The sequence below is a fragment of the Heliangelus exortis genome, chromosome 5 (genome assembly GCF_036169615.1).
Source record: "Heliangelus exortis chromosome 5, bHelExo1.hap1, whole genome shotgun sequence".
NCBI classification, from domain to species: Eukaryota; Metazoa; Chordata; class Aves; order Apodiformes; family Trochilidae; genus Heliangelus; species Heliangelus exortis.
The window spans coordinates 14,711,571-14,738,295 of NC_092426.1; the positions used below are offsets into that span (position 1 = coordinate 14,711,571).

General features: G+C 40.6%; 1 protein-coding gene across 7 annotated transcripts in view; it reads left to right on the forward strand.

Annotated features, from left to right (window-relative positions):
- The window catches only part of DICER1 (dicer 1, ribonuclease III), a 59,178-nt gene extending 54,104 nt beyond the window's left edge, over nt 1-5,074 (forward strand). For all 7 annotated transcript variants that reach the window (XM_071745677.1, XM_071745682.1, XM_071745678.1 and 4 more), the window contains 2 exons: nt 166-2,645; nt 2,704-5,074. In XM_071745677.1, the coding sequence (XP_071601778.1) occupies nt 166-331 (166 nt within the window). In that variant the 3' untranslated portion in view covers nt 332-2,645; nt 2,704-5,074. The remainder of the gene's footprint in view (nt 1-165; nt 2,646-2,703) is intronic.
- The last annotated feature ends 21,651 nt before the right edge of the window (nt 5,075-26,725 follow it).

Sequence of the window (26,725 nt, forward strand, 5' to 3'; positions counted from 1 at the left end):
CACTATGTTCACTGATTTGTGTTTTTTCCTTGCATGACTTTCTGAGAAAAGTAATGGTTTCTGTTTAACTGTACTGCCTTAGCTTCTGTAGAAAAGATATTGTAGGTATCTTATATCACATCACCTTGCCTAAGTAGTGAGTAATTCTTGTGTATATTTTTGCAGTCCTGCAGAAAGAACCTACGATGGAAAGGTCAGAGTAACAGTGGAAGTTGTAGGAAAGGGAAAGTTTAAAGGTGTCGGCAGAAGCTACAGGATTGCCAAATCTGCAGCTGCAAGAAGAGCACTACGAAGCCTCAAAGCAAATCAACCTCAGGTCCCAAACAGCTGAGACTCCTCTTAAAAATAAATAAAATGGGGGAAAAAGCCCACATACAAATAAAGCAAATTTTTAAAAATGCTGATGTTGAGAGGAACAAATTGGAAGACAGAATTTAAAGTTTGTTTGATAACAGAGTAGATAACAAAACATTTAACATGTATAAAATTTTGGAACTAATTGTAGTTATAGTTTTTTGCGCAAACACAATCTTGTCTTCTTTCCTCACTTCTGCTTTGTTTAATCACAAGAGTGCTTTAATGATGACATTTAGCAAGTGTTCAGAATAACTGTTGTCAGGTCTTTTTGGTTTACTTTTATTGGCAGTACAGCTTTGCTTAGTGTTAGAAGGCCAGGGAGCTTATGCCTAATGCAGTTGCTAGATTTATATATAGTAATCTTGAAATTCTTCAATCTGTGCACTAGTGCCAGTCATAAAGCAGTTGATAAACTGTACTGGATGATTTGGTATAAGAAAGAATTAAGTGTGCCAGTATTCTTCTTTTTGTGGTTTGTTTCTTTGGTTTTTTCTTCTTTTTTTTTTTTTTTTCTCTCCATGTCATCTTTTTACATTGAGATGGCATTCCCAATCATTATTGCACTTATTTGTTAGGGACAGATTTTAATTGAAATGGCTGGCATACTGGTAGAATGAAAATTCAGTTTCCTTATGCCACACAGTCTTGCATAAAAAAAAAAAAGGTTCTTGCCTTAAAATTAAATAAACCCTCATTAATAATTTTTAATTTATGATCTCTTTTGGAACAAACTGTTTTACATTCCCTTCATTTTGTTATGCATTTTACAGTGATACAGCTCTATATTTACAGTACAACTCATTACTATAGTTGTGACTTATTACAGGATTATAATAGAAATTGTATTCATATATAAGTGATTAGGTTATTTTTAACAATTCTGAGGAGGTGGTTAGTCTACAGTTTTTTTTATACCATAAAAAAATGTGGTCTTTGGCTGAAATTCCAATTTTACACAAACCTGCAAGCTAGATAGCTCCAATACTGGAAACAGTAATGAATAATTGCACAGTGCAAACTGTCACTCTGACAAAATAACCTTAGACATATCACACCTAAAATATGCTGCAGATTTTATAGTCAATTGGTTACATATTTAACAAACAGAGCACCTTTACACTTAGATATTTCCACGTAAATTTCTTACTGTACTTTTCAGAGTTGCATGCATATTTCATCTACCAAAGCTGTGCTGTTAAATAACACGGAAGATGATGTTTGAGATATAACTGCCGTACTTTTGATACATCTGTGATTTAGGTCCTTAATTTAGAGAAACTAGCTCATTGGTGTTTTGGTCTACTGGGGTTGGGGGGGAAATCATACTTTTATTTTTTAGGCTTTGCCTATACTTCTTTAATTAGATTTTTGTAGGCACTCTTCACTTAAATACCTCAGTTCTTTTTTTCTTTTCTTTTCCTTCTTGTTTTTTTGTTTTTTGGGGTTTTTTGTTTGTGGGGTTTTGGTTTTTTGGTTTTCTTTTTTTTTTTTTGCATGCATTGTTTTCTGTTTTGGTGCTATGTTTATATATTATGCTTGAAATTTTAATTTTTTGCACTGTAACTATAATACCTCTTAATTTACCTTTTAAAAAAGCTGTGGGTCTCGGATTCCCACCAATATCAGTAGAGGTTTGCTGCAATTATGCCCTGTTAATTATGCTTGAAGTTCGAGAAAGCAGAGCAAGGTGTTTTAACGTTTTCCAGCGCAGTAGTTTGAACTTGATGCTGTGTCTTATGTATTAAATTACAAATAAATACTGTATTTCCTGCTTTTAAACCCTATTCCTTTCATCACAGATGCTCACTAAAACAAAATGAAAACTGTCAGCTCTTGCTTTCTTAACAAAAAATTAAGTAAATGCCTTAGTGACAAGGGGTAGTCATTAAGCTTTTCTGAAATACAGTTTTCAAAAGTTCATGTATTTTCTATCTCAGTCATTTTTCATTCTGCACAAAGGACCATTCTTGTATTTGAAAGCAGCATTGCTATCATAGTCAGATGGAGACTTGAAATACTGGCTTATTAAAAATTCTAGCATTTGCTTAGTACTTCAGTCATGGAAATGTAACAGGGAAGTGTAAGATCTGAAAGTTTTGATGTGAATAAAACAAAATGTAAATGAGATGGAACATGAAAAACATGCAGTCTAAATTTTCAGAAGTAAATTGCTTTGAGTTTGCCATTTAAAAAAGGAAAATATTCACCAATTTAAGTTACATCTTTCCCTTTGTGGTAGACATGAAAAAAATTAGAAAAAATACATGGTCACTAATATTAACAATTCTGTGTTTCTGCCTGATACTGATCAGCAGATAGACAGACAATATAGAAAGTCTTAAGTAGTTCTAACTGCATTACAAAAAACTAAATTTTGTTGGTCTTTGAATGCCTAAAATTTCTTACTGGTTGTTACAAGGTTATAGATTCTCAGGGGTTTCAGATGATTCTTCACAGTTAAGTGCTACAGAGTGCTTCAATGCAAAGAAAGTGAACTGAACTTGCTCTGTGTTTCAGAATAATTTAATGATCACTTTGTTACTAGATGAAGCCTATTAATTGGAAATCTGAAATGTGTAGTGGCTGACTATAAAGTAGTTTCTGCTGCTGAAGCATTTTAAAATGCGTTTTAAATACCATAATGTTTTCCAGTGTGACCTCATTGAAATATTTTTTATCCTTTGAGATGAAAATTCGTATTAGTTTCCATGTTATACATCTGTGTGTTTTACCCTGCAGTTGATACGATTTTGATATTGAACAATGTATGCTATTAAAGACCTAAATCTGATCATTTGAAGGTTGGGATAGAAATCACTTGACATGCTATAAGCACAAGTGGAAGTGGACTGTTGGAACCCATCTTCAAAAGCAACCACACAAGCTCATCATTAATAGTGTGGGGGTTAGTTGGCATGAACCTTGTTCTGTTTTGTTTTTTTAATCTAAGTCCTGTTATACTGTACTTTAAACAGTCCTCCTAACTATGCTGCGTTTTTATTTTTATGGCTTTTTTTGCGCTGTTCTGTTCATGTAGCACAAATAAGCATTGCACTTGGTACCATGCTTTACCTCATTTCAAGGAAAAAATGCTTAACAGAGAGGAAAAATGTGGTTTGGCCTTGCTGCTGTTCTGATTTACTGAATTTGAAAAAGATAATTATAATGCCTGCAATGTGTCATTTACTTGCACAACTTAAATAGGTCATTTGTAGTGTCTGTGGCATTTTTACTGTATGTGGAAAAATACAACAAAGATGTGTAAAACCTCTTGATTGTATTTTAAAGCTATTGTTTTTCTACTACATCATTTTACTGTTATGTGAAGTAGTTCAAATTAGAATGACCTCTGACACTCCAATCTCTGAACAAACCAACATATTATGCACATGATGTAGTTTTTGCAAGAAGACAGCCCCTAGTAATTTGGTCAACCTCAACTAAATCTCTGCTCACTTTAAAATATTGAGTGCTCAGTAGTGACTTCTGAAGTGTTTGTTCAGCTTGATGCTGCTAAAGTCCATACAGAAAAAAAGCCTACTCTTTTTAAATCTTATTACAAGATAGTATGTTGTGACTGCAGAGTACAGAACTTGGGCAGGAAGCAGTTTCAGTGCTGGGAAGGAATTCAGTGGTGGCCCAGGGATGAGGTGCCAGATCCTCAGCAGGTGCAAATTGATGTGGTATCATTTTAATCATTTGAACTGCATTATTTTACATACCTGACGATCTTGTGCTTATACGTATGTTGCAGAGTTTGGGTTTTCTTCCTAGCAAGCAAATAAAGACCATAAACTGAAAATGTGGTTTTTATGTTGCTGTATATGACATAACCATGCTCCATGTATTTTACCTGTATAGAAGGTGAAATGTTCACATCCCAGTCACAGCAGCACATGTAATCCAAAATTGACAATTAGCACCATGGTCTGCTGTGATATTACACTCGCCTCTGTCTGACAGTATTCTGGGTTTGTGTGTTTTGGGTGGGGTTCCCTCCAAAAAAGCCCCATCGCCTTGGAAATCTCTGTGTTTGTTACATCAGTGAAAAGAGAAGGAGTTTTATTTTTGGTACTTAATTACTGATGTTAATCCTTTTCTAATGGCTCTAATTTCAAGAAGTTAATTTCTTTACTTTCACATTAGGTTTAAAATTTAAAATGCTACAGTTCATGACCATGAAATGTAATCTAAATGTCAACTGTAACTCTATCTGAATTATGTTTGCAAGTATCTAGAGGTCATTGTAGTATACTCCACTAGCAGTTAAAATTAACTTCTGTCAAAGCTTACTACATTTCTTAAAAATAAATTTTATCCAATGAAATCCTTGGGGTTTTTCCCTCTTTTATTTGAAAGGCAACCACAGACTAATTGCTTTGTAGATGCACTCAGAATTTACTGCAGCAGCAAGTTGGAGAGAAAAATGTTTGTGAACAAGAATTGGAAATTGCAGGCATTTTTATTGTATATAGTTTGACTGAAAAGGTGGTTAAAATCAAGTAGAATGAATAACATATAATTTGATGGACAATAAAATATTTACCATCACATGCTGCAGCTGTCTTTAAGGGACATAAAATGTAATTCATTCATACTGTAATCATGCTGCAGAAGTTTGCAATCTGCACCTTATGGATCACAATTACCTTTAATAGTTTTTTGTAATAATTGTAGCTGAGTATATCTCCAATAAAGTTATGGTCTGTTCATCTTGTATTGTCTTCTTGCTTTTGCTTTTAGTTCCTTGTCATCTTTCCATAAATCTTCTAGAGTTTACAAAAAAGTACTTTTCAGTCTGAGTAAAAAAAATAATTTGTGAAGGCATTATTTCTTGACCTTGTTTAAAGACAAGTCTGCTTGTCTCCTTCTGATGAATGAACTGTCTTCATAGCTATGTGAAGACTCTTAAGGGACACTCATGTAAAAAATGATGATGTACATGCTATGATTTGATCTCTGTGTTGACCATTATACCTGCAACATTTCTGTTGGAGCTGGGAGGCCCCAGGGCACAAGGGTTCAGGAACACGTTTGCACAATTTGGCACATGTTTTAAAAATAACACGTTAATATCTGCTAATAGTCTCAACATTAATAATGTTGATTTTTAAATCTTTTTCCCATTTGTTTTCTGTTAGTATTTCACATATCCTGCATACTGAAAGCATGGGTTTAGAGTGTTCTGCCTGGCATACTGGTGTCTTGTCCATGTTTCAGAGATGAGACAGACCTGCCAAAGAGCAGAAGTCCTCCTGTTTGAAAACTTCCCAATGCAGCTGACAGTTTCTTGGCATCTGTAAATGCAACTTTTATTACTTGTTCTTTCTTAGGTTATAGAGCTAAGCCTGCTGAACCTATAGGCATGGTGGTACCTTTTTCTGGGACTTGGAGGAAGTCACTTAAGATTTTCAGCAGTGTTAGTTTATTCCTTGTCTCAGCTGTAATGAAGCAAACAGTTCTCAGCAGAGAATCTTGAGGATCTTAGTGGGTTTCTAGCTCTTTTTTTCGCTGGATTCCACCCTGACACTGGAGGCTCTGGTAGGTGAGGCCATTTAAGCTCTTATGTGTAGACTAGTAAGCTCTAGTAGGGGATGACAACACAGCCCCCGATGCCCAAGTTCTAGCAAGTGGATCAAATCTGAAAAATTTCCATCCCCAAGTTTTCTACAGGAAAATAAGCCTGGAAATAATAATTTAAAAATAGTTGAAGATGTTATTATCTTCTTGTTCCTTGTGGAGGAATAAGGTGAGAGATGGCTGTCTAAACTTGAGTCTCAAAGGAAGTTGTCCATCCCTTGCTGAGTAGTAATGCAAAGCATCCGGAGTTCTCCAGAAAGTCACAGTGTAAAATCAGTAAAGATTCTGTTTCCAAGGCAGGTGACTGCATGTTTTGCCAGTATGGCATCACTTGCTCATTGTAGATTTTTAGTACAGCTTATTACCAATGATGCTCAAACTGCTCAATGAAATTAAGATCCTTTATTTTTTTAAATTTAGGATGCTCAGAACGTGGCATCTACTGGATTCTTCCTGCCCTTTGAAGGTAGGTCAGGCTCGACTTAAAAGGACTTAATTTTAGTAAAGCTTTAAAACTAAGGCTTAAATTTTCAGGAAGGTTATCCTCTGTTACCTTGACAAACCTCAGTGGCCACTGTAGGAACTGAAAAGAGAATATCTCTGTATGTCTGAGGAAGAGCTTACAGATACTGTTTTCTCATCTCCTTACAGAATGTGTTTCATAATTGTATCAATAGAGCTGATATATGTGGCTGCTATTCTTAAGTAAAACCATACAGTAAAAGCAATTTGAGTGAAAACTGGGGGGAATAAGTTTTTTAATATGATTGCTCTATGTAGAAGTAATAACAAAGCTACTCATAACTTCAAGTCCCAAAAACCGAGGAGCAGATTTGGTGCTTGGCTGTACTTCCCATCACACTTCTCCTTGACTCTAGAGACAGGATCTGCTTCTTAAAAGGAAATCTCCATGTCAGGGGACACAGGCAGTACTGACTTGTAAGTGGGTTTTATTTTTCTCATAGCTGTGCTTATCCTTCCTTATGGTAAAATCTGAACAATACTTTCATTTTGATGAGTAAAATAACAAATGACCTTCCATATGTTATGAATACTTTGCAGCTTAATCACCTCTGCTTACCTGGCTTTTTTTTACTTTATTTTTTTTTTTAAATACTTGGTATATGTATTTTATTGGAAGACTTACGCTCTCTTAAATTTAACTAATTTTTTTCTGTTTAACTTGTAAATTTCCTGTAGTTTTGGGTTTCTGTCCATTTCCCACTGGGAAGGCATCCACTTAAGCTCTGTAAATTCCTTCAGATGTAGTAATTGTAAATTCCAGATGTCAGTAGAAATTGAGAAACAAAGTGATGTGCAAAGGGAGCCTCTTTGATTTGCTTCTGTTCTTGAGGCTCTCAAGTAAAAGGGTGGCATGTTTGCCAACTATTTGCTTTTGGGATAGTCGACCTACTGTGGTGAATAGTCAACTGCTTCCTCTATTTTCATTTGCCAGGTGGACAAGATTTAGAGAGGAGAAATGGGGGCAATCTTCCTCCCTTTTATGAACATTGAGGAAACTTCAGGTAACTTCAGGTATGTGCTCTGACAGCAGCTACATCTGGGCTATAAGTCCCACCCATTTCTCCAGCTGTCAGTGGAGCCATGTCAGGAGCTGCAGGGCACCACTGGGTTTTTCTGCACGTGAACTGAGCTGAATGAGGGAGAGGCCCCTTCTTCCCCACCCAGGGCTGTCACTTTGCTGATGAGATGGATCCCACACTGTAGCTTGAGGCTGGAAATGTTCATTCAGGGAAAATGCCAGGGTGAGGAGAAGTTTTCATCCAGCTGCAGCAGGGCCAGAGAGTCACAAGGTACTGCAGGGTCATGCTCATCTCTCACCAAGGTGGGGATGAATGCCTCTTTGCTGCCACTTGGTCTGGCACAGTATGTATCGAAGAGTGTCTGTGAACTATTGCAGCTGCTCCAGCTTTTGTAATAAAATGATGCAAAATTTGCAGACTTCACTCACCCAGCTGAAGTACTGAGCTATGGGAGGGGACTGCAGGATCACCAGTCTGGTCTTCAATTACATATTCCTTTGAGAAAGTAGTTTTCACAGAAGTACTTGAGTGGCTCTTTACCACCAGTTTTAGGGTAAGGTTTTTAACTTTGTCTTATAAATAAGGATTAAAGTAACATGGAAGTGCAGCTATGGTTGTGCAAGTTGCCTGTTACACCACTACTAGCATCAGCACAAGTCAGTGAACTCAGATATCATTAAGTATAGACTTCATTGTTCTTATACCATGACTGTCTACACCAGCCATGTTTGCTTTTGTGTATTTACTCTCCATTCACCTGAGTTTAGCCAAGACCCCAATTTTGGAATTAACCCCCCCCTGCATTTAGTCAAGCCTCAGTATCTTCATAGTTCAGATCTGCCCTTTTCTCACACTTCTATAGCAATTAATAGTATTTTGCAGCACCAATATTAAGAAGCCACTGCTTTCAGGGCGATTCTAGCTGAAATAGCAGGGCATTATGTTCCTGCCAGCAACACTCATCACCTTCCTCCCTGCTACACATAGTACATGTGCTCTGGGCAAATGAGATCCCATTATACAAACAAACATTGCACAAAGCATTGCACAGGCAGCTGTACTTCTTGTCTGGCCAACCAGCTGCTTTGCAGGGCTGTGCCAGTGCCTTTGCCAGCACCAGAACCCAGCAGTGCCTGCTGTGGAGGGCTGAATTCCCTGGGAGAGCTGGTGGCACCAGCACAGATAGCAAGGCAAAGGGAAGGGCACTTCAGACCTTCCAGACACACCTTGCAGAGCTAGCTGGATCAGGCATACATCCTTGTGCCTGTGCACTGCAAGGGTACTCCTTATTTTATGTAATGTTTCATTGCAAGGCACTAAATTAGTGTAAAATAACCATGCAGCAACCTCTGTTGCTGAGGGTTTCTTAAAAAGTAGTGTTGGTTTATACACAGCTTAGCTAAGGCAAAGAGCTACTTAATACAATAGCTAAGTTGCAACAGAACCAATGATACGCACTGCAGCAACTAAACTAAACATGAGTATATAATCCATGCTACATATATAGCAGCTGCTTTTTGTGTTAGATATGGTGTGTTGTGTGTCAGAATGTCCCAGAGACTGCAGTGGGACAAGGAGTGATAGGGGACCTGCATGAACACCTGAGTCATATCAACAAATAGAGAAAATCGTAGGATGGAAATGCTCCAGAGGAAATGTCAAGATTCAAGAGACACCTCAAATGTAGAGAGGGAAGGGAACAGACTTGGGCAACTCTGCTCATAAATCAGTTTCCCAGAAAGGGGTGAACATGGCGGAGGAGGGGTGGGCAGTGGTGGAAGAAGGCAGAGTCTTCTCTGCCTTGCCTTGCTTATTCCAGCACCAAATTTTAAGGTGACAGAGGGACATGCAGGAGGGAATGGGAAGAAGAGGCAATCTGAAGCAGAGCTTTGCAATAAGCAGGGCTTGAGCTTGGCCACTGGATACTACAGAATTCAGTTACCATTTTTTTGCCCCTTCCAACAAACTATAAACCTCAATAATCATTGAACTTAGTCCTCTGTGGTCCAAAAAAGTCCTGTGGAATTTGTTATTCTCTGGATGTCACCCCTGTGATGACTCCAGGTCTTAAGTGTGAAAGTGAAAGCTCTGCCTTTCATCCAAAGCAGGCTTGTGCTGAGAAGAGCTGTGGTCTGACCAGTAAAGGTTCAGTTTCTGTCCCAGCCATGTTACAGATGGTGGGCACAATCGAGTTGTATATGATGGGTGAGAAACTGTTTTTGCTGTTAGAGATAAGACTGTAGTTATGGCCTTCAGGCATCACTCAGCTTAAAATCCCCCGCTGATTTTCACCTTGCAGTGACTGCTTACAATGAGAGCTACATTTGCTCATCCCCCATATTGACAGTCATCTGTATTTTTTGAAAAAGCATCTGTGCCCTGAGCCTTCATCAGGATAATATGTCTCTAAAGACAGGTAATTGCAGATTAGTGTTTTGGTTCTCTAGTTGAAGCCTAATAGCCAAGAGTAGGTGGTGATTTTCAGGAGTAGCTTCAAGCTTTTGACTGATTTTTTTGTAAAGCTAAATCTAACCTAATGTCCAGAAGTTGATTCCCCACCCTGATCAAACAGGTTCTGAGAAGGTCCTGTGTGATACCAGGCTGGAGAGATTTGGAGCTGACTTGAAGCCTCAGGAGACTACTTTGGCAACTTCAACAAGTATGAAGAAGAAGATGAAGCTGTGATTGCAGTCAACTGGGGAAGGCAAACATTTTTCAGAGGTGTAGGTATCAGCAGTCCTTGACAGACAAGTCCTAACAAGGTCAATGGCCTAGCCATAAAGCCATGCATCTGCCTGATTTTTTTCCTAATATTGCATTATTTTTTGACCATTTCAGCCAACTGCCCTCTTGCAGAGTTCCGTGGTCAGTGGCCTCTTATTGGTTTCCTGGAAGCACAACTGGGGTTATCTTTGGGGAATCTGGGCAATGGGATGTGGCAATACTGGAGATGGAGCCTTCAAGCCTTTGTTTTGACTGGCTCAGCAGCATCATGGGGAGGCTCATCTCTTGTTCTGTCCCACTGCATGAAAGTTGGAGAAAAAGGCCGCAGCTTAGCCCTACAGTCAGAACTGCTCACCAGTGATGGTTATTGCAACAACACCCTGAATAAGCACGTGTGCTGCTAGGGCTGCCTATGAACCTCCCTCACCTGCAGCTGGGGTTATGCCTTTTATATGATGCCCCTGAGACACTGATAGAATTCTCTCCACTCTCCATCCCCAACCATCTCTCTCAAGTGTCACTGTTTATAACCACTCTGCACAATGCTCTCCTCCCCTTGCCCCTGCTCCCCCCCAGAGGCAGCTGTATTTCCACAGCGAATGAAGCAATTCCTGTCTGTATGATTTTAAAGTGCTTCGGGACCCTTTGGGAGAGAAGGTGCTATTGTACAAGTACAAGATATTATTAAAACAGGAATCTGTATAATGAGTGATAAATTTTGATACTGTATGTTTAATATAATACGACGGTTGTAAATCCAGTGAATTACCATTGGTATTCGCTGTGCAGTGTGTTTATGAATTGTTTGGGCAGGTGTTTTTCAAGTCCTAGTTTTTCACACAAAAACGTGAATAATAGGACAGTTTAAGAATATTTCTTACTACACTCCAAAATGCCACAATTAGCTGCAGAAATACTATCACTTGATGGCAGAGCTTGGTTGCTGATTAAATTCATCTATAAGAAGGTAAATGAAAAAAGCAGCATGGAGAAAAGAGCTCTGCAGAGGTAAACTTTAAGATCTGTCTTTGATCTCTTACAAGCAAATATCTTTTAAAGCTGCAGAAATCAATAGCTTTGGTATTGTCCAACTGTATTTTACATGTGCTTCCATATAGGTTAGAAGTAGTTTATTTTGATTGCAACAATGAAATAGTTCTCTAAAAGTTTATATTCAATAGTTATACTTTTAATATTTATTGATGTGTAGGGATATCTGTACTGCACATGTTATTTGAATCAGACTTTGTTGGATAGTTTTTAAATCAGATCCAAAATAATGTAATTCAGGATTACATAGGGTTGGAATTTCTTATTTTTATTTTTTACTGACTTCTACATAAAAAAGACTTATAAGACACTGAAAAAAATGTTTCCCTTCTCTGAAGAAGAGTGAATTGCTCTATTTCACTCTTCCATCTGCTTTTGTGCTACGAGCTCAATCTCATCCTGAGCTGACATTACACCAAGCAGCACGATAGGAAACTACCTAGAAGTAGGGCTGGGTAGAGGTTTTACAACTTAGTAACTGAAGAACAGATCTTCTCCAACACTACAGGATTTTGTGAGTGTAAATTTGGCTGTCATTAGGTTTAATATAACCTGTTGCCGGTGTTCTTTGAGGTGTGGAACTCTGCTTTGCACATAGGTGTGTGCAAGTCCTGGGGAGCTGCTGTGACTTAGGCACCTCTGTGGCCATTGGTGGCACCCTCTGGATGAGTGGGGTTCCAGGACAGGTTTCAGAGGTGCTGTGCTTTCGCTGCTCCATCTGATGTCCAAGGTGGCTGGAGGTGCTGGGCATCACCACCAGCCACTCCAAGCCCCATCCCATTCCTGCCTCCCTGAGTGCCAAGGAGCTCAGCACTGCTGGGCTATGGGATCAGGCCCATAGTGGGGTGTAGCTGGATCTCACCAGGGTGACATTACAAGCTGGTAGCTCAGATGAAGTTTTATTTAAACATTTTCTTTCCACTTGACTGGTGTAAGGAAGGCATTTGCAGCCCACCTCCTCCCCATGCCATGCCCTGTGTATGTGTAAGAGCTGCCCTTGGCCTCAGATGATATGTTTGAACTGAACTCAGCTTGAGGCAGATACCAAAGGACGATTTTTTAAACAGATGTTGCGGGTCACTTGTAAGTTATTTGTCAAATAAGTTTGAGAGTGCAAGCCACTGCTTTTGCTATTGTAACCAAAGGCGTATGCTGTTCAGCAGCAGTAATTACAAAGCCAGGGCATCGCAGGGAAAATTCATCTTATTTAAACGTGTTTTAGTGTCACCAAACAGCTTGCTATGCCATTAGGCGAGGTTTGCTAGACACGTTCAAGTTGAGGGTTTTAATTTGTTTGAAGTATTCTCTAAAACAGAATTATGTTGGAGTTTACATAAAATGAGAGAATGACATGAAAAGTTTTACCTTAAGCAGCAAAATATAAGGGCTAATCTTATTTAAAAGTAATATGTGTGTCTTGATTGAGTGCCCAGATACACTCAACTGGGACATTTTAGTGGAATCGGTTCTAAGCTGTTACACTGAGTTATACAGAGTAGGTTTTCCTGAGCTCACATTGCCAGACCTGAAATACTCTTGTGGCTGCATTTAATAAAGAAACGAAAGTCTTGGGTAAGGGGATATGATTTTTTATGACAGAAGGAATGCAAATAACTTTTAGTCTCATTGCCTAGACTGGGTTTGGTCTGATTTGATGGAGTTTAATAATGACTTATAACCTGTGCTGACAATGTGCAGACCCACACAACGTCATTTAACTCATTTATTCTGCTTGCTGTAAAAACAAAGAGATGGCAAATAAATATATGGAAAGTTCATTGTTTGTCAGAGGGCCCAAGCCAAAAGTTTTCAGTGACCTTTTAAAATATGGTCCCAGGCTAGTACTAAAATGTCTGTCACTCAGCGCACACACTTGCACAATTTGGCCTTTTAACCCATGCATCTTGTTTTTCTCTCTTTCAACTGGTTGTATGAATTTCAAATCAGCTGCAGCTATTTAAGTTTTTGCATTGGAGGATTACTGTAAATTGCAGTCTGACAATTACAATGTACAGCGCACAGGAGAGTTATTAATGGATAGGCCTACTGATGGCCTTTCAGCGCTGACGAGGGCCTGGTGTTCCTCACCCGTAATTAGATCCAGTGGTCGGGGTCTGCGTGGATGAGGCAGGGGAGGGGGGTGGCTGAGCAGCCTCGCTTTATCAGAGGAAGATATCAATTGATCAGAGATAGTTACTATCGGCAATGTCTAAATCTCTAATTCACCTTCTCCTTAATGACTTGTATTGGCTTAAGAAGCTAAGTTACTTGACAGCACGGAGCTCGGCTGACAAAGCTGCGCAGGTGGTTTTAATAGAGGATTTCTGTTGCTTGAGATTTCACTAAAGACAGAGCAACAGTTCAACAGACACAACAGAGGCCAGTAAAAAACCCTGTCTGCTGCTCTGCTCTGCTCTGCTCTGCTCTGCTCTGCTCTGCTCTGCTCTGCTCTGCTCTGCTCACCGAGGAGGCCAGTGGGCCTGGGGCTGCAGTAACCACCGCTCCCATTTACGCGGCACTTTTTTCCTCTGCACGCTCCGTACAAAGGTTCTCTCTGAGGTTTCAGTATTTGTTTTAAGAAATCAATCTTAAGCAGGCATAAATTATCTTTGACAAATGAAAAACCTTCGAAAGGGATTTTTTTTTTTTTCTTTTTCTTTACTGGCCTATGAAAAACATTTTCCAGACCATAATTTTTCTGAAAAATTAAGTATGCTTTTTAGGATGAAGAGAGGGTCCAATGCCCAGGAAGACCCAGTAAGCTTAGTGAAAGCTGAAGACAATGGTCATTCACCATTGATAAACCCAGAAAATAAACTGACTGGAAGCCAAGCACTTAAATTAGACATGGTATCAGGAACCAAAAGTTCAGCTTTTTAATGAAGTAACCCAAGAAGCTACAGTTTTGTGCTCAGATTATTATGGTGTAAATCCAATAAGAGATGGGCACCTAGCTCCCCAAGGTGCTGCTGATCCAGTGCTGATCCTTCTAGAAGGATTACAACCACCTGCTGGGAAGTTTTCCACACAGTAAAGCTTGTAGCCAATCTGATGTTCACAGTATATCCCAGAGGGTTTATTATTATTATTATTATTCTTCAGATTATGTATACCCACGGTGAATATAGGTTTGAGTCTGTTAAGGCTTTTTTTTGGGGTAAACATTTGTTTAAAATCTTGTTCCAATCTCTTAACACATAGTGAAGTAAAATCTAATTGAGTAGATCACTGGCATAGACAGAACTTTCTGTTGTTATTCTTGAGGGAGAGCTCAACAGAGAAGCAGGTCTGTGATACTTTACATTTTAGCTTTGAGTGGAAACATATTTATCAGTACAAACCATGCTTTTTTAGGGCCGTTCTGGAACTAGCAAAACTGATGGAGCTGTCTTCTGGTTTCACTACCAGGTTTGTGACCTCACTCCCAATACCACGTCTGGGTTTGTGTCACCATTTCTACTTGTCAGCACTAGTTTGCAATTTCTGCTTTTGCTGAACTTGCAGCCCATCTCTGTAAGCTACAGCTTTGCAGCTCCTGGATCATGGACCACTGGCCTAAAGTGTGAATAATAAATACACTGTGCACCTGTATCATGTTATCTCAAGATCTCACGGTGCCTTCAAAATTTGCTAATTATTGTTTATAAACCTCTGAGTGTTAGCCCTGTTAGAGAAGAGAACAAAGACAGAGGGAAATAAGTAACTCTCCCCAAAGCAATAAGTTGTTAAATGGTTCATTAAATGATTTGCCCAGCGTGGGATACTGACTGAGCTGGAGCATGAACTGATATCCCAGTCCTTTGATGCTTGATGGTGACAGTCCCATTGACTTCAATGTTGTCAGGAGCATGCTGGTACATTTTTTTTCCTTTGCATTAGGAAAGCACACAGGAACTCAAGACATGGCTGAGTTACCACATAATTATAAAATCTCCTCATTAAAATGAAAGCTGTCATTTTGGAGCTGACTAGCTAGCTGGGGTGTCAGTGTCATCCTGAATTTAACATGGCTGTACCAGCAGAAAGCTAACTGGAGAATGGTGCTGAGGTAGAGGGCTGCTTCTCTGTACTGTGAAGCAAAGTAAAAGCGTGGTGCTAACAGTCACCTTCAACCCAAAATGTACCTGTTCTCCCATAGAAAATGAGGGATGTCCATTTTGGGCAGTCCTTTTTGGACAGGTGCGTAGGTCAGCTGTTTGCTATAAAACATGTTTTTATTTTATAGTTGCACATGTTTATGCCCCCGGACTTCTACTTTTTGTTTTGGAAGTTATGTTGTACAGGGGTGGTTTCTGACTTTCTAGTGTAACCTGTACTGTAAAAAGCAGTATCTTTCTAATACTGACATCAGTATCAGACATCTTCTGATGCTGTTATCTATTCACAAATGATTAGCAGCGGTGGAGGCAATAAGCAGTGTGTCTCTAAATAATCCCAGTGTGCCCTAGGAAGGTGATTTCCTCCTATCCCATGCTTTGTGTGAGCTGCCAGGTATTGGTGTTAGGGCAGGTCTGTCTCCACCACACTGCAACTGCGTGCCAAATAAGCAAAAGTTAAACTTCTCACTGAGGAAGATTTGGCACCAAGAACCATGCACAATCCTTTCTCTTGCTGTAAGTCTCTTTTTTATCATCTAATTTTCTTTTAAGTATGGGTTGGAATGTTTCAATTACTTTATTTTACTTTACCTGTGTTCAAGGACTTGCTGAAAGAATCATTTTGGATGAAAAGGACAAACCTTGACTACTCAGCCCTTGAAGGTGAGAGTTTTGGCACATTTGGAGAGTTCAAAGCAGTGGGGGCACATTCTTTGCTCTTGTAAAAAAGGGAACCTCTGCTGACTCAGTCGAGCTCTGTTCATTTACACAGAATAGATAGGGCCCAACGGTTTACTCTGTAATGGTTTCCATAAGAGACATTTCAGCTCAGCCCCTGTAATAGCCTGTGTGGTGTGAATAATCACCAAGCTGTTAGCAATTTTGAGCAGGCCTGTTAGCACCATGATCTGATCAACTGGGTTTTGCAGAGAGACTCCTCTGAGCCATGGCATCCCTCACAGCCACATCACTCCCGCAGTTTGCCTCTCCCTGTGGGGAGCTGCTGGTATTAGGTCCCATTTGCTGGCCAGTGATGACTGTGTACTATTTAAATTCAAACATGGTTATGCAGACCAAAATATAATTTTTTTCTTCGCTGGAATATGTATCTGTATCTCATCCTTCTTCCTCAAGTAAAAAAAAATTTACTAATTCAGTCAGAGGATATATATCTATACACACACACCAAATAGGTGCCTATGACTTGCTCATACATGACTTGTAAGTCAAGCCATCTAATGACAAAGCAAAAAAAACCAAACCCAAAACAGCCAGCTTCACAGATTCTAATGCAAAGCACTGCTGCAAAAAGCATTATAATGCATAACTGACCTCTATCATAGGAGTGCTTTCAGCATTTTATTCCTTCTTAAAACAAACCTGGTTTTGACTGCTTTGCTATACTGTTAACAGACAGATACACTCAAAATGTTGGCAGTTATGTTCAAGGCTGGATTAATATAGGTTTGTTATTTTACTAGCATATCCAAAGGTAAATACTCCTACTGGACTCCACCCTTCAGCTGTGAAGCAGGTTGTAAATCAGTCCCTTCTCTGTTGTTTTTAAAGCAGTTTAGGGGCTTTAAAATGGTATTTAACATTATTACAGTCTGCTTGAATATTGTACGATTTCTAACTATTTTTTTCTTTTATATTCACTTTTCTGCCACTCAGAAGCTTCTAAAGAAAACAATGCAGTCACTACTAATGCCAAGGTGTAGCAGAAGTGCTTATAATGTTCTTAATGACTGTTTTCCCTCAAGTATTTAGGTGCCATAATTTTTAGCTTGCTAAAAAAACCCTAACATTTACAGAGGAAAAAATGAAGGCCAGACTTTCAGACTTTGTCCCTTTATCTGTGAGGCTGGAATGAGTAAATACATTCTTGCTCCTTCCCCTAGGAAAGCTCCTAGGAACGAACACAGCTGGTTGTCCTTGTCCTTATGCAGCCCTCCTTAATGTAGCACGAAGACTATGGAAAAAATATTCTGTGTCTGGAAATATGGAAGGAAATGGCTACTGGGTCAGGAGCCAGCAAGTTCTGATGCTCGCACATGTTCAACCACATCCATCAAGCATTCCATGAGCTGTGAAAATTCTGTCCTAAAATATTCCTGTTCATTTGTTTCTATTTTGAAATTGTAGTCTCTGGGTTTATTCACTTTCCTCAAAGTCAGAACAATGTAATCTGAACGCTGGAGGAAAATGTTCTTTGAGTTGATCTGCTCAGATTCTCAACTGATTCTAAAAATAGGGCCTTCCCATGCATTAAGATAAGACTGAGACACTTGGTGACATTAAGCACAGCTAATAGCCTTGGTCGTTTGGTCTGTAAAAAAATATCCATCCTGTCTAGCAGGGACATTGTGTCCGTCTGGTCTCTCAGACATGGGTGAGAGGCTCCAGTCTATCAAGAGTCACCTTCCTCCACGGCCTAGCAGCCACTGTCCCCAGAGGGAGGGACTCGGGGAACATTTGACATTCCAGAGCTCTTGTAATAAAGCTTGAGTACCCTGGATGACAAATCTGCTTCTACCTCACCTTGTCCTCTTCTGATTTCATATCCCTGAGCCCCTCTGTGTTGTTTGTTTTCATTTTCCTTGCAAGGCTCCCTTCATCTGGACTACTGCTGGGTCTCACCTTCCCCTTCCCATCCTGCCCCTGCTCTGGGGGATGTGAGTAATGCAGCGGGTGCTGGGGACGGCTCAGTGGTGCCAATGGGCTGGCATCTGTCTGCAATGCACTGTGCAAACCCAAGCCTGCTGGCCATGGCAGAAGCATGTTTAGAGCTTCCCAAATGTAGGGACTAAAAGGTGAAAAACTAAATGGTTTTCAGTCCCTGTAAGCTAACCACCATGTAGACTGACAGCCAGCCTTGCTTTCCTGCCCTCCCCTGCCTTGCCAGTACTGCACACTGGGCTGGGCAAGGGAACTGTCCCCATCACTGTGTATCTTTGGGTATTTTTCTGTTTTATGGTCACATTAGCTTTCATTTGTATCGAGTTCCTCATCTGACCCAATGTGTAACTCACAGGAGCACAGGTATCAACACAAGGGAGAAGGCAGGGCTGGTGAAGGCAGGGGAAGCATGGGGTGACACAGTCTCTGCTTCCCCCAGTTCTGAGCCTCTAGGAGACCACTGGCCATGTGCTTCCACCCTGTGTCTCCCATCACACCAACCACGGGAGTGTGAGCAGCACTTGATCCCGACCTGATGCTCAGGTTACTCAATGAGCCCGTGTGCCTGTGTACAGCCACGTGGTCTCAACACAAAGAAGGCTTTGGAAATGGATGAGGAGAGAAGGAGAGCCAGGCTACTGCTCTCAGGAGCAGTCAGTGGCTGGGTCAGATGAAGTGTGGTGTGAAACTGAACCTGCACAGAGGCACGGATCAAAGCACCATCTCGGCGTGCTCATGTCAGACACAGCAAGCATTTAGCAATTTGCTTCAGTGGTGAGATAGAAGAAGTTTACTTAATACTTCTGGAAGATATCAGTCTGTGTGCTGTGGCTCAGTCCCTCCCACCTCCTTCCCCATCCACTCTGCATGCGCACACACACGCACAATGGCTTCTTTGTTGGTGTGGAAAAATGCTCCGCAGGGAGCTGCACATCCCAGAATGCAGCTCTGTTTGCATCTCAAGTCATGACGGATCACTGTGGGGAACCTGAAATCTCTGCAGCTCTCAGATCTCTACCAAAAATGGGGGCAGCTGGAGAATGCTCCATTTAACGCAAACTACGTGCATAGCTGGATTCCTTACCACCTTGTCAATGCCACCCCCAACTGCCAAGGTCTGAGAGCCCCTGAGTCTACTGAAACCAAAGGGAGGTGAGCATTTTCTTTGACTTGGATGCAGGTTTTTAAAGGGAACTTGGGAAATAATTAGCACATAATTAACCTGTGGAACTTTCTGCCAGGAAGTATTACTGAGGCCAGCCACTCTGCGGGGTTAGGAATTTATATGGATAATAAGAGGTACAAAGTGGAAAAGGTATCAGCCTTCAAAGTAGGGAGGACGTCATTAACCAAAATGAGTTAAGGAGATGGTTTTCTTAAGGATAAATTATTTCCTATTGGTCTATTATGGGATGTCTTGTGCCTTCCTGTACATTCTCTGGGAATAGCTACTGATGAAGACACTGATGAATGCCACTTCATCTCATTAGCAAGTTGTTCATTCAAACTGAACAAATGCATATGGAGGAAGCCAGTCTTTCTAGGAAGTGAACTACATAAGTCTGTGGCATAAAACTGAAAGGCCACCAAAAGGTGAGATGCACCTCTGCAGTGGTCTGTAGGTGTCTGGGGAAAGAATATAAGCAATCAAGTAAGTGTAGAATTTTCCTTCCTGGTAGACCATTTTTATTATGATACTCCATGGTTTGTGGATTCCTGGAACTTCAGGCCACATCTCCACCACAGAGCTTAATAGACACTTAATAGAAATTTTTAATTCCTCATTGAACTCTCTTTGTATTTAACCCTCCTTCACATACTTGGGCAGTGACCTTCAATCTTGTAATTACACCCTGGGTGAGATGGTGGACAAGAGCAAACAGCCATTCCCACATGGTGTTACTGCCTCAGGGTCATCTCATACCCTCTGCCTCCTGCCTCCTCCTAACTTATCATTCAGCACATCTTGAGCCATCTCAGTCTCTGGTTGCTCCCTTACTCCCCTCTTCCAAAGAAGAGCTGAAGCACCTCTTCCTAGATGGGTTCAGCAAGAGACACTGGTGTTTAGAGACTTAGAAACTTCTACTCCCAAAGCAGTAGGTTTGATGATTTCTTCTTGTTCTTGCAACAGATCTAAGCTTTAGCGATCTACCTTCTCTAGAGCTTTTGTGATTTTCTACACTTCTACTGCATTTCCTTACCCTCTCCACCCCCAGCGTGCTTAGAATTTCTTTTCAGACAAAGTAGTTTTTCCGCTGACCTCTGCGTAAAAGTTCAGTGCATCCTTGTCTTTTTTGTTCTGTATTGGAGAAAGGTCCTTGGTGGACGTTTCTCCAATATTCTTGTTGCCTCTCCCTTTTGCTGCTCTGCTGCATCCTGCTAGAGACTGGGCAGCAAAACCAGCAACGGGATTCACAGCATGGGAGCACCATCCATTTGACAGAGGCTGCCAGCATTGTGGTTGTGTTCTCCTAACTCTAAGGTAATGTTTGCTCTTTAGACCACTGTGACTCCCAGAGCTGATACTTTCAGAGGACAGACCACAGAAAGACACAGATCTTCCTCAATAGTTTTTAGTTTAAGGAGCACAGCTCTAGAAAAAACTCCTACAGATAACTCATTGTGGCTATTTTCTTTCCATTGAGGCAATGTAAAGTGGTTCTTCCTGTTTTTTTCAGAAGAATGAAGCTATGGTCATATTGAAGCAGACCAGAAATGCATCTCTCAACCCTGTCTCTCTGATAGCAGCCTGTGGATTCTTTGGGAAAGAACTAGGTGTTACACTGTGATGTTTTCCATAAGATTTTTTATATTATGCCATTCTTTGACTTGGAAACTTATTGGCCAGGGGTCTGCATTTGTTTTTGTTCTCATAGTCCTTGGGGAAACTTTCCTTTGTTAATTTGCACACAAATTTTTAAATTCCTTTTATTCCAGCAATTTAACCTGCAAGAGGAACTTGCCTTTAGCCTCAAAGAGCCTAGGTGGATAAAGGGGGTGAGAGAACCTCGTGATGTGTTCTTCTCGTCCATTTGTCTAGCCATGTCAGAAACCCAAGGAGGCTGCAGCTGATGAAAGCCCTCCAGCTGAGTTTGAAACCAGCAGTCTCAGGGTGCTCAGAGACCATCAGCAGGTTTGTACAGTTTTGTTGTGGGTTCATCAGCCTTCTGCTGCCATGACTCCACTGATACCAGTACCCAGCAAGCCAGATTAAAACTTGCTCTGCTGTCTGCTCAAGTTGCAGTCTCACCTCCAGGCTGCAGTGTAGACACCCCCTCTGTCTGGGAGTGTTACACTACATGAGTTCTTCCAGCTATAATAAATTTACAGTGAAATATTAAACACTGACATATACAATTTTTTTGGCAAAAAGAAGCAAAAGTTGGAACCTGAATTTAAAACTGTAATACGACAAGTGAACATGCAGATTTATGGGTTTAACAAACACATACAACTTTTGAGACATGCCTAGCAGACATCATGCTTTTAAAATGTCACAGTTCATGTAGCTGTCACTTCAAACACTAAGGAAACTGGCAGTCCCAAAGTGCTAGCGAGCTCCGGCTGGACAGTAACGAGGCTCAAAGATCTAAAATTAAAAACTGTCCAAGAAAATGTATAACTTCTTAAAGACCTCATTCTGAATGCTTTATACCACACTCTAGTCTGCAAAGAAATGGTTGTCTGATTAGCTAAATAGAAATGAGATGTTTCCACCTCACCTTTGGTAGAGGAAATGGAGCTGCTTGTAATGCAGCAGCTTCCATAGGGTGCGTTGTGAGTCCTGATGATTGAAGAACATCTTCTCATCTGACGTTTGGTTGCCTTTGGCAGATGTCTAATCAGTGATGCTGACATGCTTTACACAGTGGGCCATCTGAATGTCACTGATGAATAGGATGGATTCTAGTTCTGCAGTTATCAAAAGCCTCATTTCAGTTCACTAGTCAGATTTTTTTTTTTCTGTTACAGTATTTTAGTAATGTCAGCTTGGAAATCTCACTGCAACCTGTTTTGACAAAAGAGGTACACTAACCTAATTGAGACCTCTAGTATAAACAGGCAAAACTCCCTGTGTTTTGAGACTTGCTGCCCTTCTCTTAGCAGCAGCAGACAGAGACCCCTATGGAAGCAGCTTTCTCCTGTTGAAATGCACCAAATCATTTGATAAATGAACATTTTTCTTCTGGTACTACAGAAAGTTAAAATAAATATCAGAACCCAGAATACAAGAACACATATTATAAATTCCAAGCAGACTTCACTCTTTGAAGAAACATGTTTGTGTTTAAATTTGGGAACTTAAAGATACATTTTTTCTGGTGAACTGAGACAGGGGAACTCTGGAGTGAATTTATTTTCTGCTTACAGGATATTCTGCCGATGCACAGCATTAAATAATCATGGATCAGATGTTTTAAATGTTATTTTCCATATACCTGGGTTTAGTTTTAGAACCAGCCATCCACTCCTTGTTGCCCCAGAGACATGCTCCTTGTATTGATTTTCTTGTATTGGATTTTCTTGTCCTCTCCCTTAGTGTTAGTTGTCAGATAGATCAAATCCCACAACCCAATTGACCTCACTCCCTCAAGTCCCACTGTGAACACAGCTAGGGATGGGTACCTAGGACTGAGCATGAAGGGGAGAACTTCTCACATCCTTTTCAGCTGCAGGCTCAATATTCCCTCTTTTGAACCTCTGATGCTGGTTCTTGAGCTGTTGGACACTAATTAGCACACTGCCTGCCTCGTTCCACCAAATCCCCCGTTTCCTCTGAGGGCTGCAGTCATGCTTCCAAGCCAAAGGTTTCTATTGGATATGGTGGGACTTCTCACTTTGGCTTAATTAAAGAACATAAGAGAAATACAGTTAAGACCCATCTTTAAATGTGGAACGATGCTTAACATCAACACTGGGAAGAACAGTTGTAGTTTCCTCTTCTATGAAGGGTTCCTTTTGTGAGGCAAATAGAAATAAAAAGGAAAGGAAAAGAAATAGACTTCTCTATGGGGGATGAATTAAAATAGGGAAGCCCATTAAAACTCTAGGACTGAAAAAAAGAAAAGACAAGAAAAGAAACAATTCCTGCATTGCCACCAGGGACACAATAAAAATGAGTGTTGTGTCTCACCACTGGCCAGCTTCCTTCTTTTGTCTCCCCTTAAAGAATTAAAGACAGCAGCATGAGCTGCCATGCCATTGCACTTCCCAGGTTTAATCATCTCCCTTCCTTCCTTCTCCAAACTGCCAGGCTACTCAGAAAAGCCTCTGAGTTACTGAAAAGTTCAGGGATTGCTAGCTTGTACATAGAGGGACTGAAATAAGACTTTTAAATTAAATTCCACACTTGTGATTTAGTTAGGGTATTGTCACAACAGACTATTTTGAGATTTTTTCTTTTTTTTTTTAACATGCAGCACAAAACAAAGTAGAGCAAAAAGAAGCTTCTTCAAGAAACTCAGGAAAAGAGGAATCTTCAGTCTTTGGCTTATCAGGTATCTGGCTCAGAGCTTGTAACAGGCACGCTGTGGGATACAAATTGGTTGAAAACTTTTTGAACAGTACGAGACAAATACTTGCAAAAAAAGTAGTTCTTGCTTTCATGGATGATTTCTTCTCGTTAAGGTGAGCAAAACTCCCTACTTACAGCTGCAGCTGGAGGATTACTGCCCAAAACATGGTAGCAGTTTTATCGGTTGAGTTTTATCAGTTTGTACACAAACCCAGATGAATTCAAGGATTTGCCTTTCCTGCAGCAGCTACCAGGAGATCCCATCACAGGCTTTTTAACATCTTTCTAGTATTTAGGGCCCATTTTCCCAGAATGAGTCCCACAGTCAGATCCTTGGGAACACAGCTGCCAAAACTATAAATTCTCCATGTATGACCACATGTCCTGCATGTCCTTTTTCCCTTCCCTCTGCATGTGTATTGCAAGCCTCCTGCTTCCAGCCGTGCTGATTAGGTGTGTAGCTAGAGTTGACCAGCTAGTTGGGATGATTTCTTGAATTACTCCACTGGGAAGATTAAACTATTTCTTAGCTGCGTCCAATGAGCTGGCCATGTATTTGACACTCTCTATTTACAAGGAGATGACAAGGCAAAACATTTGGTATCGGGTGCAACGGATGGATGGATTATGCAGAGGAGGCATAGAAGCAAGATATTTAAGAGGTAAAAATGTGTAGATTGGAACCCTTACATTAAAAGCCTATGAAAAATTTAAATCCTTTTATTTTTGTGCTGCCTTAGATACTAGCACAACAATGAAAGAGAGGCTCATTAAGAGTGCTTTAGGTTTCTTCAGTACCTTCCAACAGATCAAAGGAGTTTTGAACCTGTCCTGAAGTGAGAAGGGAGACTTGTGAGGGGCAGGAGGCCCTTCGCATGCCAGTGGCCATTGTGGTGGTACAAGCAGTTTATGGAGAATCTGAAGTCTGTTTTGACAGCCATGAGGATCTTTGGTGGCTTGGCTGCTGGGTAAGTCAGGGTAGGTATTTGTACCAGCATCTAGAGCATGAAGACAGGCTAAAGAAGTTGGGGTTGTTCAGCCTGGACAAGAGGAGGCTCCAAGGTGATCTTACAGAAACCTTCCAATATCTGAAGGGGGCCTAGAAGATAGCTGGGGTAGGGCTTGTTACATGGATGTATAGTGAGAGGACAAGGGGAAATGGTTTCAAACTTGAAGAGGGAAGATTTAGGTTTGACATTAGGAAGAAATTATTTCCTGTGTGGCTGGTGAGACACTGGAACAGATTGCCTAAGGAAGTTGAGGCTGCCCCCTCCCTCGAAGTGTTCAAGGCCAGGTTGGATGGGACCTTGAACAACCTGGTCTAGTGGAAGGCACTCCTGTCCCTGCAGGGGCTTGGAACCAGATGGTCTTTAAGGTCTCTTCCAACCCAAATTATTCTGTTCTATGATCTCCCATTGTTGAGGCCTGTGCTCACAAAAAGGTTTACAAAATAAACTGCTTTTTGCCAAAGCTTTTGTCTTTGGCTACAAGAATCGATAAATGAACCACAGAGGAGAAGGCCATCTGCCCAGTGGAACAGAACGGTGTGGGCAAGCTGTGTGATGACAACTTCTCCCCTGGGAGGCCACGTGTTTTTGGGCAGATCTAGCTGGGGACATGGCCCCCGTTACCCTCAGCAATGTACATTTGTTGCCACATGACATTACGTTTTTAATATCTCCCAAGACTTGTATGACTACCAAGGCCCATAGGTCATGAATGAGATGAAATCTATTATAAAAGTGTAAAAAAATGTTTTAATTCTAGGAATAGCAGCTCTGGATTTTTATATTGCTTCTATCATACATTTCTCCTGAGCCCAGAAGTCAGTGGTTTCTCTGTTTTTTCCATTGAGCTCTTCCACAACCACCTTAGCAGCCCACAAGATGTCTAAGAGACCTTGGTCCTTCCTCACTGGATGGAGAGGCTGCAGGTCCTGTTAGATGTGCCTACTGAAATTAATGCAGAAAGCCACCCTCACAGTACTGAATGGTAAAGCTCTCCCATGAATAAAACCCAGATTTCTGGAGAGAAGAAGCTTGTGTGGTATATTGGTAATCATTTTCTCCTTGCAGAAATATATATTCAAAAAGATGTAAAAGTGTGGAGCTGTCAAAAAGGTGATTGAAGCAGCTACCTATTATCTTTTGGGGAAAAAAATGTTCATTTGTCACTGACCATCTTCTCTTGCTGTGGTTATCCCCAATTAGGCTAAAAGTGACAGAATTACAATATAGTGTCTGCCAATTTGGCTTCACAATGGCTTGATAATTATAGAGCAGGAAAATAGTACGTCTGGGAGGGTGTTAACTGAAGAGCAAGGGGCCTTGTAAATAAACTTGACAATGATATAGAAAGGCAAGAAAAAGACACTACTAGATAATAGCTTTATGGTGTGTAGGAGTTATTTACATGCAACCAGAGCTTGTCGCAAATAATGAGAATTAGAGGAAGGTTCTGGCCCTTACATGCCAGGCTTGACATGGAACCTCTTTGCCTCAAAAATGCAAACATGGGAGTTTAATTTGTTTTCTGTGGTGCACAATGCAGAGAATGAAAACTATGTCTTTTGAGTGGCCCTAAAATATGGCCATGATATCATCCTTAACTTACCAGTTCTCTGGACCAGTTCCTCTTCAGAGGTAAATCATCTCCAGAGAAGACTGGAAAGGGGAATATGATGTATAGGGAAGTGTGTTTTTGTAGCAAACATGAGTTTTGTTTTGTGACTGAAGTCCAAAGAGCTGTAAGGCCTCATGGTAAAAACCACAAGAATTATCAGCACTAGATACTACTCTGGCTTTCCTTTAGTTATCAAATAGTGCTTACAGAAATATTAGACAAAGCTTCTGTTGACTTCTGTGGCTTTTTTACCAGAGGTCCCCAGTCCCTTAGATGTGCAAAAAATATTGCAGAAAAAAATCCTGCCTCCTCTGCCTACTTAAATTAATGGCTTCTGAAAGTCACTTGTAGAGTTTGCCTGCATGTGGGCCTCATCTGTCCATTTTCTAAAGTAGCTTAACCTTGCTCTGTACAAATGCAAGCTTCCTTTGCCGTGGCTTGTCGAGTTATGGCTAGTGCAGTTCTATTAATTATTAGACAAGGAGATGAGCATAGATACAACACTGCCAACATGACCCCATTGCTTTTAGTCTGCTCTGAGCATGTGCAGAGTGAGC